The following is a 17,877-nucleotide window of genomic DNA, read 5'->3' on the forward strand; positions in this document are numbered from 1 at the left end:
TTGCATATTGCATACTATTTCCACTTGGAACTCTTGGGTTTTAACTTCCCTTACCACCTATAAAATTTACCACTTTGTTATTCTTTCAGTTATTCACTAATTTATTGGGAGGTTGCATATTGCAGGGCATGGAAGGTCTGATGTAGTAACTTCTACCACAGACTCTGGGGTCACAATATACGCAGCTAATCAAAGTTCTCTCTCGCTTCTACTTACTTTTCAGGTAAGAAATTTATTCCTTCAACAAATACTTTTCTTTTTTATTTGAAAACATCTATTTATGAATGCCTTTAACTTGTTAAACTTCTGCACCTTGTGAAATAAATAAGGTTCTCAAGAGGCTATCTTTTCAACAAATCCTTGGTTTAAATCTGGTTGAAAGCATAACACAGAATCAACAGGAAAAAAATCTTGACCTAACACTAGGGTCTTTTCATTCGGCAAGGTGAAATCCTTTGACCTAGATTCTGTCTGTGAAAGGCAAGTATCAAGTGCCTTGAAATTACTTACAGACCTGTAGATGATTCTAAGAAAATTAGTTAAATGTTGATATAAAAAATTGAATTTATTGACCACATTTATTTGATTATCCTGGTCTGCCAGACAGAAAGTCCTCACTTTTATCCACCTTCATTGTTACTTCAGAGCAGCTCTCTCCATAGCAACTGAAAACTTCTCTGGGCTGAAATAATCCTCTCTGGCTCTACCCAGTGCACAGTCAAGGAATTTTAAAAACAGAGTACTTTGAAACTGCGAAATACTCTCCGAGATTTGAAAGGCTGCAGAGCTCCAGATAAATAATCATTTATCTTTCTTCTGAAGGTAAGCATGGGGTTTAGAAATGTTTGTAACATCCTCTATCATTTTTTAAAAATGCTAACATAGAATCTTAAACTCTATATATTTTTTTCAACCCATGAAAGTAATCCCAGTATCATTGTTACTATTGTGCAGTCATCTAGCTCATCTCTGGGCCAGGATCTGACATGAGATGCTGTTAACATTTTGCATTCCTTAAGCAATCAGTGGAAGAGATTATTTCTTTTTTCCAGAAAGTTCATTGGCTCCAAAGTCATCCCCATCCCATTAGTGAGCACTGAGTGAGTGGATTTATCACAGCTCCTCAGGTTTTGAAATTCTCTTGTTTTTCTAAGATACGTCATACTCTAGAATCTTGATTCTTAATAAACTAAAAAATGACCAGTGTTTCCTGAACATTGCTATTTTCTTTCAGTACTTTTCCTTGTCTAAAACCTTTTAACTCAACATTATATTGGTAATTTATTATAATTTATTTTCTCTTTACTTTAGTGATGAGGACCACAAATCACTTGGAGTTCTTTATGATGGGATAAAATGAAGGTGTTGCCCATTCTGGGTCCTATAATCTGTACCACCTGCAGATAAATGGAGAAACTTATTCTTCCTAATTTTTGACTCTGTTTGTTCAGGAAGAAGCAATCAAAGAGGCTTTTGGGCTGTTTTTCTGCAGTTTGAAAGTCTACAGCCATGTTAGTTTCCTGCTGTTTGGGGTTATAAATTACCTACAGACCCCCTGTTGTTTAGAAACAGCTTGTCATTGCAAATCAGCTTAGCCACCCAATTAATGAATCCTTTCAAACATTGCAGTCACAATAATTGAAGCCTTTATTTTCCCTTTTTACTACAGAAATTCCTCTGATTACAAGTTTATTCCTTGAACAGCAATCCACCCATCTCTATTCAAGACAAACTCAAGGTAAAGAAAGAGTGGAAATGTGCTTTTGGATCAAGTTTTCAGTATTTTGGTTGCTGTTGTTCCTTCTACTCAGCCTTGCTCCTTCTACTGAGACAGACAAACCGTCAACACAGGCCAGCAGTGACACTGGGAGTCCGGGCCAACTGGCAGAAGTACTACAGGCTCTCTCCACAAGTGACCACCCACCTCTCAACCAGTCAAGAAGCCTCGTCAAAATATTGTTGGAGAAAACTGGGTGCCCACAGAGGACAAACAGCCTGCAAGGCAATTGCAATCTGGTTAGTGAAAGAGAATGGGATCAGGTACTAGGGATGAGGACAACAATGGATTCTATAGTCATTTACTCAGTAAAGCAAAATCAAATGCAAAGCTTCCGATGTCCAACTGGGCAATGCCTTGTGGTAAAATAACTTCCATATTTGGGAAACAACAAATCATTCTGCTTATAGCACTTAAGGACAGGGAAATAATTTTTTTCTTTGAAAGAGTAATGCATATGTAAGCCTTTCTGGAACCCTTGTGCATGTCTAGAGGTATTTCTTTGTGATGTTGAACTTTTAGCCTTCTCTTCTTTCTGACTTACTAATCCTTTTTTGAGCCTGCAGTGAACTTGTACATGATAGAAGCTATTTGTTTTCTGTAGCATAATCATAGCAATCTGATGTTTGTCTAGTGTTGAATTTTAGAGTACTTTCTCCTGGATATCAACTAGTGTTTTCTAATATTTTGCATGGTAGGTAGTTAATAATTGGATCGACAATGAGGAATTTGAGCTGGGGAAGAGAAATGCTGCAGGTGGAGCTGAAATTAGACCCATTGCTCTTGAGGCCCGAATCATGGCCTTATCCTATTCTACCCAGTGAGTCTCAGCCCTGGCTGCACTTCAGAATCATCTGGGCTGGTTTCACAAAATACCCATGTTGGGTCTTCATCCTCTTGAGATTGAGATTTCACTTGCCTAGAATGAAATTTTAAAAAAATCTCTCCAGGTCACTTTCATGTGAAGTTAGTGGGGGCTGAGAATCTCTTCATTAGGGTGGGATTGGCAGGAACAGCACACGAGGTAATAGTCTTACCATGTCTCAAAATGACTGCAAACAAAATCAAACAAAAACACTCTTCCCCATCCCATTCCTGAACGACAAGATTGTATAGGATGGGCCCATAAATACATAAATAGATGAAAAAATAAATAAATAAATAAATAAATAAGGCAGAAACCAAGCACTGCTTCCAAAATACATTTTGGCAGACTTTCTCAATCACGCATAATTGGAGGGGAGGGGATTCATTTCTTAGCCAAGTGTTTGTTTTTCGCATGACAGAGGGGGTCTTGCTCATAAGACAGAATTTTTCTCTGCTCTGTGCGAACAATAAATAATTCAATAATTATTAATATGCCCAATGGTTCCCAGAGGAAGTATGTTATAATAGCAGCTCATCTGTGATGACGTTAATATATATAGATAGCAACATAAGACATCCTGGTGGAAATAACCAGGAGTCATAGCTTATTAACGTCCTCTGAGAATTTGCTTCAGAGGAATGTTCTCCTTTAATGACCTGGAGTGCCTTATTAAAGGCAAATCTCAGCTTCCCCTGCTCAGAGGGCTTCAGTACACCCAAATCAGCCATTGGCCTGGAGCCTAGGAAACGGCTTCCTGTCATTCAGGAAAACCCAGGGGAAACAGCCCTCTTCATTTGGCAAACACCTGGGTTCTGATGCAAACCACAGGATTTCAGCATGTTGTTGAGTCTCTTGTCATTTTAGGGACTTTGTCTGCTGATAGGCGTTGTGTGGTAAAAAGAAAGGCAAGAGGGCGAGTTCATATCCCTAAATATCTGAAAAAAAAAGAGGGAAATAGGTATCTTAAGTTGGTGGAGAGGAAAAAATGTTCCCAATTTCAGATGTAGGTAAAAACAGATTTTTTTAAAAAATTGGCCTGAAGTATCTGAGAGCATTGTGTATGTAAAAATAAATCCATTCAGACTGCAGCATTTGAAAATGGATAGTTCTTGCCTGATCCTGGCGCTCTCTCTCTCTCTCTCTCTCTTTTAATGAGAAGGTCTCTCTCTCTCTCTCTCTCTCTCTCTCTTTTAATGAGAAGGGTTGGAGTGGAGTTTTAATCAACTTAATGAGGGGTTAAGAAACTCCAAAAGAATAAGTTACATTTCCGTAATAATAAGAATCATGACCCTACATGAGTTCCTGAAGGGATGAGAACCTTGTTCTGGCACCTTCTAGCTGTGAGGATGTGCGGAGCCTTGGCTTCCCCATCCGTAAGACTGCGATGACCACGTGCCTCCATGGGAGCTCTCTGTGATGACCCCGGGGACACACGTGTATGAACTTGGACATGGGAGCCCACGTTCCCTCCATTCCCTTACATTCCCTGTACCTCATGACAATGTCAGATCCCTCCTTTTCCAGGGACACTGAAGCAATGACATTCCTCAGAATCCCTTGACTGTCCCAGATGCTCAGGATTTTTAACCAGGTTCTCCAGGTGATTCTCAGACACATCGAAGTTAGAGAACCATGGTTTTAAGGACTTCCATTTCATCCACACCCAGCCCCAACCCTTGACTCATTAGTCATAACAATAGCCACTAAATATAGTACAGACCTTTAAACAGCTTGTGCCTGCCATCACCTGACATCCTTCCAGCTCTTTGTTTGGTAGGAGAAGGAAGAAATCCAACTTCCCTCTTATAGTTTAGTCAATCATTAGCCAGTCCCCCCGCACCCCTCAAAAGGACCTTTAAAAATCCAAGAACTTATAAAAGGACAGTGGATTTACCTATTACTCAAAATCAAATTTTAAACATCTTTGGGTCTAAAACCTATAAAGTTTGTCCTGCAGGCCAGACAGCTGTCTCATTAATGTAGAAGGAAGCTGTCATATTGCTTTTTGTTACTGAAGCTCTCACTTGGCATAAGTAATAAGCAAAGCTGAGTTCCATAGCCAGGAGAGACAATCTGATTTGGCTACAGGATGTGATGGGCAATTACTACCAAGTATCTGGGGTATTTAGCAGTATTTAGCTGGTAAGGAGGGCCTCTCCTTGAATTTTAATCAGTCTTTTCCCAAAGTTTATTTTTTTATGAAGCCTTTAAAACTAATTCCCAGAATCTGTGGTTCCCTACCCCCCAAACCTTATGCCTCCACCTGAGAAGATTAAAAGGAAAATCAATGGATTATTCCTTGAATGAGTCCATTCTTCTTTAACAAAGAATCACTTCACCAGAGCCTTGGACAAATCTTGATGCCTATAGGGTGGTGGTATTTGCAAATTTTTGCTAATCGTCCTCCTCTAACACAACTGTGCCAATGGCTAAAAACTTTTAACAAAAACAAACATAGTGATGATGAACTGAACATTCCAGTCCCCTTCCCACCTCCCTCACCACCAACCCCCATAGTGCTTTTTGTCATATCCATGCCCAGGGGAAGAATTCACATTTTTTTTTTTATGGTAAGTCCTCTGAAACTCTCTCCAGCATTTTTTCAAGCTACCACCTTCGATATTAAGGTAACTCCTCTAAGATTCGAATATCATAAAAGGGAACAAAGTTTTTAGCCTGTGGTCATTTGATTCACAGTTAAGTTTTAGCTTATCAGGTCTCAAAACATTAAAGCAAGGATTGGTGAAACCTGTTCATTCAAGATGACCAAAATCTCTAGTCGGACAACATAAGATGCTTCCATAACAGTCACAAAGTTTTTAGCCTGTGGTCATTTGATTCACAGTTAAGTTTTAGCTTATCAGGTCTCAAAACATTAAAGCAAGGATTGGTGACACCTGTTCATTCAAGATGACCAAAATCTCTAGTCGGACAACATAAGATGCTTCCATAACAGTTTTAAACTTTTCAAAGCCCAAAACCAATTTTACCTTCTGCATTATATGCTTTTCACAAACCAATTTACAGTGCCTGTCTGCAGGATTCCGGTGCATAGCACTATTCTCTGCTCTCCAATGCCCCGTACTTCCTGTTCCAACCCTAGAAAGGTATACAGCAAAACTACTGAGGAGGAGCCACAAATGGACAGGAGTCTTGGGCAGCTCAGACAGAATGAAGTGTGGCCACATACACTCCTGTGCACTAAGTGACCAGCCCTGGCCTCCTGTATGTGGTCTGGTGGCCTCATGAGCATCCTACTCCCTATGTTGTTGACACTCTTCTTCCTACTTTCCAAGCCCTGTCAAGCAACCTGAGCAGCACTTGAACTCAGCATGAACTCACTCCCCTGTTGGTTGTATCACGTTGCCATTCTGTTGGGTATTAGAGTCTTACCAGTCCCTTAGCCTCCTAATTGAACTCTCTTCCTACCAAATAGGAAGGAGAGAAAATTTCTGGTTGAAGGGGCTGCATATCTCGTACATAGGTGGGTCCACAGCTTATGTTCTCCATGGCACAAAAGAAAGGAATAAGAGAATAAGGCCTGTCATTGGCAGAGCAGAAATTAAGACTGGCACAGCTAATCACTATTAGCTGCATGGCTTTGGGCAAGTTACTCACCCTCTCTTAGACTTGGTTTTCACATATACTATAGGTACTCTTTCCTCATGGAAGTAAAACATAATTCATGTTTGATTCTGTGCAGTATCCTTGCATACTGTACACAAATGTACCCATTATTTGTTATGCATTAAATTATTAGATAATTGGTATTCTAAATGCTTTATATTAGATGGAAATATTTGGTGGATTATTATATAGCCTGGGGACATTTTGTTTTTCCATTTAAAATAATGGGATTGGATTTCTACTATCAAAAATTTGTTATTCTACACATTTTCCAGAACCAATTAGATTATACACTAAGAAATCCCTGAATACAAAAGATGCTTAGCACAGTGCTGAGCACATGGCTGCCAATAAATGGTAACTAACACTACCAAAAGTTGGTTCCAGGAGGTTATTTCATACAAATAATAGCTTTATTGCACTTTTGTTTCAACCGATTTAACTCTTTGGGTCTTGGTGTCAGCTCTGCCAACAGCTACCAATGCACAGACATTTTTTTTGTGAGATACTTGAGGAACAGAAAAGGCTGACATGGTTTCAAAGGTGGAGTGCAATGTCCACATTAAGAGTTGGTCTTGTTGGGAACCCTAGAGCCCCTCTGTTTGCTGAGTTGTTAGCCCCCTGCAGTTGACCTGGGGAGAGACTGGAGTCAGTGTGGCTTCGTGAAGAACATGATTATGCTTTGCTTTGAAGACAGATAGTGTTTGTTCCTACTTTACTCTGATGGTATGTGACAGATATTACCCATTGGGTCACACAGCACACATGGAATTAGAACACCCAAAACTTGCACCTCAGAGAAGATTAGAGTAAAAGATATTGTAGTAAATTGTCCCCACAGTGGGACAAATCCCTCTGGAACACGGGACAGGCATTTCTCAACACCTTCACTCCGAGGCTGTTGTTACTGTGTAATAGGCTGCTCAGATCCTGTGAGACTTCTCAGTAGCTCCCCAACTGTCTCTGAAGAAAGGCAGCTTCTCTCTTGTTGAGAGATCTTCTTATCCACAATTCCTGTGCATCTACCTGTGGTTTGGGAAACAAATGAGGCATAACAGTGTGGGGGAAGAAAGGCTTTTCTTCTGCCTTGTTAGATTTTTGTGGCTGGGGTCTGTGAATTCAACTGACAAAAGACAGATTAATAGGAGAAAAAGCATAAACAGTGTGGGGGAAGAAAGGCTTTTCTTCTGCCTTGTTAGATTTTGTGGCTGGGGTCTGTGAATTCAACTGACAAAAGACAGATTAATAGGAGAAAAAGCATACCAACTTTATTTGATGTTAACATTTTCATGTGACATGGGGGGGGGCTTCATAAGAAAGAAGTAAAAACACCAAAGAAGTGGTTAGTTCAGGGCTTATATATCACTTGAACAAAGATCAATAAATTGTGAAGATGTAACAAGAAGAAAGAAAGAGCAGTTTGGGCTAGGGGTGGTAAATTATGGGAAAGTGACTAGGAAATACATGGGGGATAGTAATGGATGATTAGTGTGGTTTTAGTACAGTTTGTTTGTATGGATACATGTTGGCATCAACTCCTCATTTTCAGGGGTAAGAATGTTCTCTTTCTGGTACAGGGAGGAAACCTTTCCCATAGGAATTTTATGCCTTGCAGAGAGCCCCTCCTACACCTGCTATTTCTCAATTGCCCTCAGCTCAAAATAATCATTATGCTGAAGTGGCATATTTCGGGGTGGTATGTTCTGATCCCCATCAACAGAAACATTTTTAGCAATTCTCTCAGGTAGGATAGAAGAGGGGCAGATGGCATTCATTTATTGAATTTTTACACCTCTTCAGTACCAGGTATTGTGCCGTATGCTAGAGACAGGACTGTGCCCAAAGCAGACAAAATCTGGTCTTCATGGACCATTTGTTCTCATAGGGGAGAGAGAAAATAAACAAGCAAATAAAGTAATTGTAGAATACTAGTGCTATGAAGAAAAATTTTCAAATGGTTTGTTCTAGGGCTGCATTGTCCAACAGAGTAGCCATTAGTCACATGTAACTGTTGGGCATTTGAAATGTGGCTTGTCCAAACCAAGATGTGTTGGTAAGTGTGAAATACACACCAGATTTCAAAGACTTAGTCCAACAAAAAGAACATGAAATATCTCATTAATAACTTTTTAAAATTGTGATTACATGTTGAAATGACTGTATCTTGAATATAGAAGGTTAAACAAACTATTAAAATTAATTTCACCTGTTTCTTTTTACTTTTTAAAATGCGGCTATTAGAAAATTTAAAATGACATATGAGGGTACTTCAAATAGTTCATAGAAAGATTTGTATTATCTTTCAATTCTATTTTTCCACGAACTTTTTACAGTACCCTCGTATGTGGCTCACATTTGTGGCTTGCATTACATTTCTATTGGACAGTGCTGTTCCAGAGAACACGGGAGGGGGTCTTTGGGAAGGCATCCCTGAGAAGGTGATACTTTAAGCTGACACCTAAGAAATGAGGGGAACAAGGAGACCTGAAAGATGGTGGGAAAGAGCTTGGTGGAACTGACAGAAAATCACAGGCAGAAGTTTAGTGAGAAGGTGGAGAGGGGCTAAGATAAGGTATGGTAGATGGGAGCCAGACCTAGGGGAAAGCTCCAAGGAGTTTGAGTTTTATTCTACATACAATGGGGCATCACTTTGTAAGCCAAAGAGTCAGATGATTTCACCCAAGGCAGCAAATTAACAACTTGTGGCAATTGTAGTTGGAGACACAGGGACCACTCTTAGCAAAAGAGGACTTCCTAGGAGGGCATCATGGTTACATAAAAGTCCAACCATGACTCTCTTATCTGAACTTGGCTATTGGGCCTGCCTGCTTTTCCCTTCTATTCACAAAATAATAAGCGGTGGGGACCCTGTGGTCATTAGTGTTCTGGGACTATTTTCTAAGTTTATTTTTGTTTTTTTCCCCCCTACAGTGCTTTGAACCAGATGCACTGTTACTAATAGCTGGAGGAAATACTGAAGATCAGCTTAGGGAGGACGTGGTCCAGAGAGTTTCTCTTCTCCTGCTCTATTATATTATTCATCAGGAAGAGATCTGTTCCTCAAAGTTCAACATGAGCAATAAAGAGTATACATTTTACCTACACAGCCTATTGAGCCTCAGGCAGGATGAAGACGCCTATTTCCTCTCACAGAATGAGACAGAAGACATCCTGGCTTTCACCAGGAGGTACTTTCACACTTCTGCAAGTCAGGTAAGAAGTGCAAAATTGCTAACTCGCTCTGCTACTAAGATACAGTCTCCGAGTCTTATTTTTTGTGCCTCATTTATTCATAAGACATTCAAAGACTCCTAACGTAGATAAGTATTGGGGGTTTTTAGTTATGGGATGTTAAGAGGCATAATTTAAAATTCTGAGTCCAGAAGTGGAAATGTAAAAGACCGATTGGAAAATAATTTTAGCCAGAAGTTGGTGGGGTGGGTGGACAGGCAGGCCAGGTGACAGGACAGCCCTCTCCTCCTGAGTCCCTCTGAGCACTCAGGTAAGTGAGATCAAGGCTTTTTGATCAGTCTCCAGGGATTGAACTGTAGTGGTGGAAGGTGATCTGTCTATTGGCTTTGCCTTCTGACCAGGAAGGAGAAGGCAGAAACAGTTTGAGAAAGATGAATTTATCATTAGTTATTTCACTGAAGAAGCAGTTTGCAAAAAGCATTATTCACGACAGTCAGCGCTAGGCAATATCCCTTTCATGGTTTTTGATTTGTGCTGCATGTGTCCAGGATCTGTTCAAATGCTTCTTTCTCATCTCTCTCAGATCGTACCATTCCAGCAAAAGCTGGCCTTGCAACTACATTTTTGCTTTCTGGTTTGCAGTATGAAGTTTCACCCGATAAAGTTCTCTGAACATAAAAGGTTTTTTAAGGACACATTTTCTTGAAGAATTAACTCGGAAGCCACTATCACATTTTGAGGAGCCTGGTGAAAGCTTTATTTTTTCTATTAAGTTATTCATTCACAAGTATAGACCATTTTGTTTTTTTATCTCAATTCTCGCTTCTAGGAGCCCAAAGGAATCTGTGCAAATCATGCCATAGCTTAATAAGCAGCAAACATATCCTCCAATTTGCTGTAAATACGTATAATCTCTCATTATTGGCAGAATAAATGGAAAGGCTGTTTGCTGAGGACTTCGTGAACATTACTTCAGTAGCTCTAATCCTTTGAACCTCAAAATTTGGCCATATTTTTGGTCTTATTTTCATTTTAGAAAAAAAGAGTTCCTTTACAGAATTCAGTTTTCTGCTTAAATAAGGAGGTGTGCCTACATATAATCAATTTCTTCAGTGCAGCATCTATATAATACAAGATTGATTCAAATTAGCCACTAAGATTTTAGTCATCCTACTTGTTTCTGCCTTTTGATGCAGATTCAGTAGAAATGGAAACCAAGCACTTAAAAGCAGATGGTGTGTATATATCAGGTTGCTAAATATCCTACACATACATAAATGCCTGGGCTTCTGAGTGTTGTGACATAAAACATTCTTAGAACAGAATGACATAATTCAATATTATGTGTAGAACTACTTTATCCATCTATTCAGTCATTGAGTTGATAACTCCTAAGTCATAACCCTTTGCTAGGCCTTAGACTGATGATCTCCAGGGTGATACCAGTATTTCTAGCTCCTGGGAAGGGTCCGAGCCACATTTTCTTGAAGAATTAACTTGGAAGCCACTATCACATTTTGAGGAGCCTGGTGAAAACTTTATTTTTTCTATTAAATTATTCATTGACAAGTATACACCATTTTGGTTTTTGATCTCAATTCTGGCTTCTAGGAGCCCAAAGGAATCTGTGCAAATCATGCCATAGCTTAATAAGCAGCAAACATATCCTCCAATTTGCTGTAAATACGTATAATCTCTCATTATTGGCAGAATAAATGGAAAGGCTGTTTGCTGAGGACTTCGTGAACATTACTTCAGTAGCTCTAATCCTTTGAACCTCAAAATTTGGCCATATTTTTGGTCTTATTTTCATTTTAGAAAAAAAGAGTTCCTTTACAGAATTCAGTTTTCTGCTTAAATAAGGAGGTGTGCCTACATATAATCAATTTCTTCAGTGCAGCATCTATATAATACAAGATTGATTCAAATTAGCCACTAAGATTTTAGTCATCCTACTTGTTTCTGCCTTTTGATGCAGATTCAGTAGAAATGGAAACCAAGCACTTAAAAGCAGATGGTGTGTATATATCAGGTTGCTAAATATCCTACACATACATAAATGCCTGGGCTTCTGAGTGTTGTGACATAAAACATTCTTAGAACAGAATGACATAATTCAATATTATGTGTAGAACTACTTTATCCATCTATTCAGTCATTGAGTTGATAACTCCTAAGTCATAACCCTTTGCTAGGCCTTAGACTGATGATCTCCAGGGTGATACCAGTATTTCTAGCTCCTGGGAAGGGTCCGTGAGCCCATTCACCTGGCTGGTGTTCCCTAGAAAGTCAATCAATCCAGATGTTGCAGGAAGCTGTGGCACCCTGCTGCAGACTGCTGCTCTTTCTAAGATGGTATGAGGTTCCAGGAGATTCTGGAACACCAGGCCCACTGCTACTAGCATTTCCAGGTCTTGGTCTGCACAGGACTCAGCTTACAAAGATCAAGGCATTAATGGCTGCTCCAGGGGGGCCCCAATGAGCTCCCCAAGAGAAACAACTTTACACCATAGTAACTTAATTCATCCAACTTCCCTACTGGCCCAGAATGTAAACATCATTCCATTCCTTCACTGTCTTTTGTCCAGGCTACTCTGTATTCTGTCTTCTTGACTCAACCTCCTAATACTCCCACCTCTTCAGTTCTTTCTACTCTTTGCTGTTTCCACGGAAAATGGGCAGGGATCTGCCCACAGTTCTCCACTAGCTCTGCCTTCTGCATGGAGGTTGGGCATTCTTGACCACACCCTAAAGACTTCAGGGGTGGAAATGGCAATTGGAATTCTCCTTTACCCTCAGTGCTACTTTGAGACCATGATTCTTTCACAACCTCCATGAAAAATGGACACTCTTTGAGGTTCATGCTTTCTGTTGTTTCAACTTTTTTTTTTCATCCATGGAACTTCTGGCTACTTCTGCAAGTCTATCAAAATTTTGGTAACTCACTCTCAGCCTTCCACTCTGCTTCCCACTGCAGCTATGAATATGTGTGTGCCAAGCTCATCAATTACAGACCTGAACAAAAATAAATCCAATGGACACTTTTCATTCATTGTCCTATGCCTCAAGAATGCAACGTTGATACAGTAATCTTCCCGTGATTCCTCTTTGGATGAACTTACTTTCTCCTCCACTTCATACATAACGGGCTTAGCGCCTGGCACATAGTAGGTACTCAATAAATGTTTAAATAAATGAATGAGAATACCAGTAGGATGCAGGCAAGATCCTAGCCTTTCAGAGGTTCATAATTTAATTGATAAAAATTGACATGCACATATGAAAAAGATCCTATGTCATATGTCCTATATCCTCTGGGGAGTTCAAAGAACACAGACGCTATGCTAGCTGTGATTTGCAATGGCTCACTTTGAGCTTCAGTCTAAAGCAGATGTAAAAGTGGAGGTGCCCTGTGATGACACCAGACAGCAGAGCCAGTGTGAAGTTAAGGTAGAGAATGCAGATTTGAAAATCATTAGTCTGTTGGGTGTACTTGAAGATGGGAGAGAAACAATTCAATTGAAAGGACGTAAACAATAAAAGCAGGAAATCCTCTTGGGGAAAACAAATCTTTATGAAGGTACTGAGAAAGGTTGGATAACCAAGGACCAATGGAGTGGGGGTTAGAAAATTCAGTGTCACAGCAGATAAAAGAAACAAGTATTTTCCAAATAGAGTTGTACCTGAGATTAGAACATGGTGGTGGTCATATTCCCACAATTTAATCTTCTTTAGATAAAGAACTATTCCTTGTCTTCTGGGGGACTCCTAGGATGTTTTCATTAAAATAACATCAGAAGTTAAAATTATAAAACAAAAACAAAAGTTAAAATTTTCTCTCTATTATCTGATGTCAGTGTATGGAAACCAAAATGCTGCAGAAAATATCTGGAATACTGAGCAGTGATGGTGCTGATGAAAATACACTTCCTCAGTTGGCGGCAACAATCATTGCTTTGTCTCTCCAAGGTGTTTGTCTGGGACAAAGAAACTTGCCTTCCCCCAACTATTTTACAGACTATATTTTCAGTTCCTTGAATAGGACAAATACTCTCCACTTATCAGGTAAGGATGTTTTTATGAGTTTAACCTCTAAGTCATACCTACTAAATTAACTGTGCCAAAACCAAAGGCTGAATCTTTTTGAAGACTACATTGTGTTTTAAATACTATTTTATCTCTGCACATAGTAGGGCTCCACATGTGATGTCTATGTGGTGATGAGGGCAAAACATGGACTTGGCTTATTTCTGCAGAGACTGAAATTCTGGATGGAGAGCCAAAGGGAGAGATTTTTATGATCTTCCACGAGTACTAACTGAACACTTTCTTATCTCAGTACATACTGCTGGGCCAGGAGAAGCAAAGTGTTGTGTAGAATGATGAAACAGTATTCTAAATGGTGCAAGAGGTTTGGTAGCATTTTGCTCAGAATTGCAAAAACAACTCATTTCATTTTAAACCGAAGTGATATGAAATATTTGTCCATATAAATTCCTAACTACCAGCTTTTGGGGGCTCTGAGATGCAATGGGATGTCAGGAATGGAATCAGAATGTTTGTTTTGCACATTTTGCTGTACTGTACCCAGACATTGAGAGTGAAACAACTTATTTTTCAAATCTGCATCAAAATGCCCTGAGAGGGATTTTTTTTTAAAGTGTCTCATTACCAATATTACAACTAAATAATTAATAATAATTTTAATATTATAAAATATTTAGTTATTGCTTATATTTTCATGGTTATAAAAAATATTTTTATTTCTTGTTGAATCAGGATCCAAATAAGGTTCCATAACATGAAAATTGTTGGCATGTCTCTTAAGTTCTTTTATAGGTGTCTAGACGTGGAAGCAATCATTTCTCCAAATATTTTTTATTTTTGTGTAATTAAATTCATCGAACTTTTCTTTTATTCCTTTTGGATTTTTGAGTTAAAGTTAAGAAAATTTCTCACAGTCCCAGGATATAGAAGTCATTTATGTTTTCTTGTAGTACTTGCATGTTTTCATTCTGATCCATTTAGGATTAATTCTAGTATATGCCGTACGGAATGGACCCTGCTTATTTTTTATGTACCTCTTATTTAAAATGCATCTTTCCTCCTCTGCTTTGAGTTACTGTTTTTATGTAACATTTCATAAATGTTTTCCTTGTACCTCTTATTTAAAATGCATCTTTCCTCCTCTGCTTTGAGTTGCTGTTTTTATGTAATACCTTAAATTTATAAATGCAGTAAGTATATTTCTGGATTTATTACTCTGTTCTATTGGCTAGCTTGTCTCTTTATGTGCCAGTACCACACTGTTTTACTTATCATGGCTTTATAGTGTATTTTAATGTTTGGTAGAGCTAGTCTTCTTCATTGTTCTTTTTTTTCAGGATGTTCCTGGCTTGTTTATTCTTCCTAATAAACATCATCAAACTCAAGCTCTGGAAAAAAATCCTATGATAATTGCATTGTGATCACAAAATTAAAAGTATAAAATAACTTAAGGAGAAATGACATTTATAAGATGTTACATCTTTATATCCAAAAACATAGTATGCCCTTCCATTTGCTCATGTCTATGTGTGTGTTTTTGTGAAGCGTTTCACTATCTTCTTCACATAAGTTTTTAGACATTTCCTGTTACATTTATACCTAGGCATTTAACTTTCTTTTTGGCTATCTTACATGAGGTGTTACAGTTCATTACATCTTCTAATTGGTCTTTGTATACATGAAAGTTATTAATTTGTATAGATTAATTTTATAACCTGCTCCATGATTACATTATTTTTACTTATGCATTGACTTTTTAGGGTTTTCAGATATATAATCATATCATCTCCCAGTAGAGATAGTTTTGCCTTTTCCTTTCCAATTCTTATGTTTCTATGTGCTTTCCTGCCTAACTGCATTGATTAATAATTCCAATATAATGTTAAATAGTAGTGGGATGATCTGCATCTTTACCATGTTTCTGACTTTGAAAGACAAGCCCACAGTGTTTTCTGATCAAGTTTAGAGAACAAATGACAAAAATACATTTATAGAGTCTTATATATTAATCCACACATTTACATTTCCAGTAATTTTCATTTTTTCTGGTGAACTCAACTTAAATAAAAACTTACCCAAAGTAATGGTAAATTTGAGTCATTCTTTTCAGCCTAAGAACTTCATTTAGTATTTCTTATAAGGGAAGTCTGCTTGTAACAAATTCTCTCACTCTTTGTTTATCTGGGAATGTTTTTTTCATCCTCATTTTTGAAGGACTGTTTTGTGAAAAATAAAATTCTTGATTGACAGTTTTTTCTTTTAGTTCTTTGGCTACATCATTCCACCACATTCTGGCTTCCATTGTTCAGATGGGAAGTCAGTCATTTATTGTATTGATACTATCCTGTAGGTAAGGAGTCATTTTCTCTTGCTGCTTTCAAGATTTTATCTTTGTTTTTGACTTTCAGTGGCTTAACTCTAATGTATCTAGGTATGGATATTTTTGTATTTTTCCTACTTGTTGTTTGATGAATTTCTTGAACATGTAGATTAAGATTTCACATTAAATTTGAAATATTTTTAGCTGTTACTTTCTCTAATTTTTTTTCTGCTTCTTTTTCTTTCTCCTCTCTTTTTGTGACTGCCATTACATATATGTTGGTATACTTGCCATTGTTCCATCAGTCTCCGAAATTTCTTCTTCTGTTTTTAACCTTTTTTGTTTATTCTTTATATTGGATTATTTCTACTAATCTATCTTTATGTTCAGTGATTTGTTTTTCTTTCCTTTTCATGTATGGTGTTGAGCTCCTCTAGTGAATTTTTGTTTCAGTGTATTCTTCAACTCAGAATTTCCATTTGAACTTTTATATAATTTTGATTTCCTTATTGAAAATCACTATTTGTTGATTTATTGTTGTCATACTTTCTTTTAATTCTTTAAATATGATTTCCTTTAGTTTCTTGAACATACTTATAACAGCTGCTTTGAAGTCTTCATCTACTAAATTCAACACCCAAGAATATGCAGAGATGTATTTATTGATTTCTCCCTCTGACTATGGGTCACACTTTTCCATTTCTCTGCAAGCCTTGTAATTTTTGTTAAAGATTGCTCATTTAAAATAAAATATTGTGGCAACTCTATTTTGTAATTTTTCCTACCACTGACCGTAACATTAAGTAAAATGCCAAAGATATTTTATTCATAAATAAGATGAATAAATCCACAGAAATTCATAATTATATTTAATAGGTTTTTGTATCAGTCATTTTTTAAAATCCTAGAACTGTCCTCAGGAACCTAAACTGCAATCTATAGACTGACAATAATACCAAAGTAGCATCAGAAAACAAGACCTCGTTTGTCTCTGCAATCTCTGCTCCCTTCCATTGCTTTCTGTTTTTTGCATACACACTTAAGAGGAAAACAATTTCATTGATTTAACTACATTAAAGTAATAGTTAATCTAGGAAGAATCTATAGTGCCTCAGGAAATAAATTTCCTAAGAATTAGGTCAGTTTCATCTTTCATTTACAGTTTTGTGGAAAAGAAATATACTCAGCTCAATGGAAGCCATTTCCACTGGTGAAATTGCCCATTTCACATCATTTGGGGGCGGGGGGATAGAAATGGTGGGAATACCTTTGTAAGACTGAGTTCAGCCCCAAAGTTTAATGACATTCTTGTGAGAAAATCAATATCCACATGAAGTATAAATGATCTTTAGCTTTATTCAGGATAAAACCTTGGCTTTTCATTAGAACTAAAATTAGCTTGTAAAATGTCTGTGTTGTGGCCATGTGAATATGTGATTACTTTGAACTTGATCTGTCTATTCTATGTGATGCCAGATTTTATATGAAATTTCTAGATCTAGACCAACTCCTCAACACTCTCTGGACCAAAAGTACCTGTATAGAAAACGATAGAATCCATCAACTTCAAAGGAAACAAAACATAACAATTCATGACTGGGGCTATCTTAATCTCTCTGTAGCCGTGGACAAACAATCAGATGATGGTTCAATTTCCTGGGATCAGGTATTTCCATTATTACTCTTATACCATCATTTGCTATTGTAACAGGAAGCCTAGTTGTGAATGTTCTATCAGAGTTGTAGAAAACTTAAAGAATGATATGTATTTTCTTAAAAGTAAAAATATTCTATTTCCACAGTGTGGTCATACTATTCTTTTTCTACAAGGGGATCTCTGTGGACATAAAATCAATACCAAGAGATTTAGCAGAGTGACATATATTGCTCCTTCCTCCCTTAGGTCCACATTGAATGCATGAATAATTAATTCAGAAAACAGATATTGAACATTTACTATGTGCCAGTCACCATTCTGGGATTCAGGGATATAGTTTTGAACAAAAAGGCACAGCTACTAAGGAGCTTACAGGATAGTAGGAGAAT

The 17,877-nt window shown here is 37.8% G+C and overlaps 1 protein-coding gene across 1 annotated transcript in view; it reads left to right on the forward strand.

Annotated features, from left to right (window-relative positions):
- Positions 1 to 756: 756 nt before the first annotated feature.
- The window catches only part of SLC39A12 (solute carrier family 39 (zinc transporter), member 12), a gene marked incomplete at its 3' end in the record, with an annotated part of 51,919 nt that continues 34,798 nt past the window's right edge, over positions 757 to 17,877 (forward strand). Inside the window, exons 1-5 of the mRNA XM_008592544.1 lie at positions 757 to 822; positions 1,670 to 2,016; positions 9,204 to 9,485; positions 13,322 to 13,529; positions 17,328 to 17,497. Coding sequence (XP_008590766.1) covers positions 1,756 to 2,016; positions 9,204 to 9,485; positions 13,322 to 13,529; positions 17,328 to 17,497 — 921 coding nt within the window. The remainder of the gene's footprint in view (positions 823 to 1,669; positions 2,017 to 9,203; positions 9,486 to 13,321; positions 13,530 to 17,327; positions 17,498 to 17,877) is intronic.

The sequence above is a fragment of the Galeopterus variegatus genome, unplaced genomic scaffold, assembly GCF_000696425.1.
Source record: "Galeopterus variegatus unplaced genomic scaffold, G_variegatus-3.0.2 Scaffold8011, whole genome shotgun sequence".
NCBI lineage: Eukaryota > Metazoa > Chordata > Mammalia > Dermoptera > Cynocephalidae > Galeopterus > Galeopterus variegatus.